The 2,000-nt window shown below is 42.4% G+C and overlaps 1 protein-coding gene across 1 annotated transcript; it reads left to right on the top strand.

The window, feature by feature from the left end:
• The first annotated feature begins 281 nt into the window (after positions 1-281).
• LOC132183939 (Pollen Ole e 1 allergen and extensin family protein) lies at positions 282-2,000 on the top strand. Its single transcript, XM_059597413.2, has 2 exons — positions 282-630; positions 1,509-2,000. Exons 1-2 carry the CDS (start codon positions 471-473, stop codon positions 1,832-1,834), a joined length of 486 nt encoding a protein of 161 aa, XP_059453396.1. The 5' UTR covers positions 282-470; the 3' UTR covers positions 1,835-2,000.

The following is a 2,000-nucleotide window of genomic DNA, read 5'->3' as shown; positions in this document are numbered from 1 at the left end:
CAAAAAGATAGGCTGGAGGACAATTGATGATTGCTTTACTTCTTTTCCAACCTCTTTCACTCGATTCCCCCATGTGAGCACCGACACCGACACCGCCAGCTGCATACAAATGATACAATCACAAGCCGTGTTGTCTCCACTACACCCGTCCGCCCCGCACCTTTTCTGCACTCGCCTACGTGTCCTCCCCATCTCCGTCTACCTCACCCCAACTCCCCACCCATCATCACGTGGTGCGTTACTGATATTGCAAAGCAACGAAACGACACATTTTCAGTTTTCGGTGCGCGCTTCACACAGCGACCCATCTCTGACGCGCTTTTGATGCCACCCCTAAAATCTCTCCGCAACTTTACTCAACTACACTCTTCTCACACTTTCCCCATTTATCTCCCCATCACTTCCCTCTCAGACTCGCATTCTCTTAAATCTCTCTGAAATCCGGAATACCCAAAGGCGAAGAAGCAAGAATGGCTAGAAGGGTGTTGTTAGTTGCGCTGTGTGTGCTCCTCCCCGCGCTGTTGGTTAGCGCCAGCCGCCCAGCGAGAAACCCCTTTATAGTGAAAGGGCGAGTGTACTGTGACACCTGCCGCGCCGGATTCGAGACCTCGGCCACTACCTACATCGCTGGTAACACTCTACATTTATCTCCTTTTTTAGTTTTCTCAGTTTGTTGGAGGGTTCAAATCATGAAATGGGTCCTGTTTGTTAGATCTGAGATTTGCTTAGCGAATCTAAGGAACTATGACTTTGTCTCTGTGATGGGTTTCTTTTTGGTTGCTGTTTTGGGTGGATGATTGACGGGATCTGACTGGTTTTGTAGTTAGATGCTGTAATGGTTTCATTTCAGCGACGATCTGTGCTTAGAGAATGTTTAATCATATATTTGTTTGTCATGGTGGTAGAAAAATGGATACCATATGCCCGACATTGCGTGTGCAGTATGTCTAAAGTAATGTTTTAATAAAATCAAGACCAAACGACATAATTCAAAATAAAAAATTGCAATTTGTATAATGGGTCTTCAACAAATGATAAATTAATTCGTTATGGAAGCTGCGCTCCGACTCCGTAACATCTAGAAATGATCTTCAAGAAATTGTTTTGAAGAGTGGAATTGCTCGTTGCCATGGGAAAAGTCAAAAAGGGATTTAGAATTTGTTTTTAACATCGTCAAAGAACATATTTGCCGGCTATTTTGTAGATGTAATAACATATGGTTGAGTGACATAGGTGGTCATTAGTGTGGTGTCAACATTGACCACAACCTATTGTTCATCGGAAGAGGTTCTGTATATTTATAGAATATTTAGGATGCCCTGTATTCCACAATCGTGTTTGCTGCCGTTTTTATCCAAGTAAATGGTATCAGGTATAACATGAAAGAGGGTTGGCTGCAGGTTTTTAAGATAAAATTAAGGATCTTTTATTGAAAAAATTTAAACTATTTGATTAAAATTTTGAGAATTTCATTTTCAATCCTTCTCCATTGTTAATGTGCTCTGCAGGTGCCAGGGTTAAAGTGGAATGCAAAAACAGGAACACAATGCAACTCGTATACAGCAAGGAGGCAACAACCGACTCGTATGGAACCTATAATATGTTCATCAATGAGGACCATGAGGACCAGCTTTGTGATGCTATGCTTGTTAGCAGCCCTCAGCATGACTGTGCAGCAATGTCCCCAGGGCGTGAACGCACCCGTGTCATCCTCACCCGCTACAACGGGATTGCATCCGACAATCGTTTTGCCAATGCAATGGGCTTCATGAAGGACGAGGCCTTGTCTGGCTGTGCTGAGATTCTCAAGCAATACCAGGAGTCTGATGAGTAGATCTGCTTTAAGTTCCTCTTATGTGTCTAGTTATTAAGATATTTCTGGCTTATGCTAGTATGTATTTACTTCTATCTTGATGGATTGCTATCTCAACATTTAGAGTGAGTTAATTTCTCTGTTGATTGAACTTTACTATCTATTAAATTACGGTCACTTTCTTTTA

This window comes from Corylus avellana, chromosome 2, assembly GCF_965113065.1.
Source record: "Corylus avellana chromosome 2, dhCorAvel1.hap1.2, whole genome shotgun sequence".
Taxonomy (NCBI): Eukaryota; Viridiplantae; Streptophyta; class Magnoliopsida; order Fagales; family Betulaceae; genus Corylus; species Corylus avellana.
Note: the sequence above shows the minus strand (reverse complement) of the source record. Positions and strands in the feature narration are given on the sequence as shown.

What these genes read in the sequence shown, in the direction of transcription:
- LOC132183939 (XM_059597413.2), top strand. Translation starts at nt 471, where the DNA reads ATGGCTAGAAGGGTGTTGTTAGTTGCGCTGTGTGTGCTCCTCCCCGCG. An exon ending in GGCCACTACCTACATCGCTG is followed by an intron (nt 631 to 1,508) that starts GTAACACTCTAC and finishes TGTGCTCTGCAG; the next exon opens with GTGCCAGGGTTAAAGTGGAA.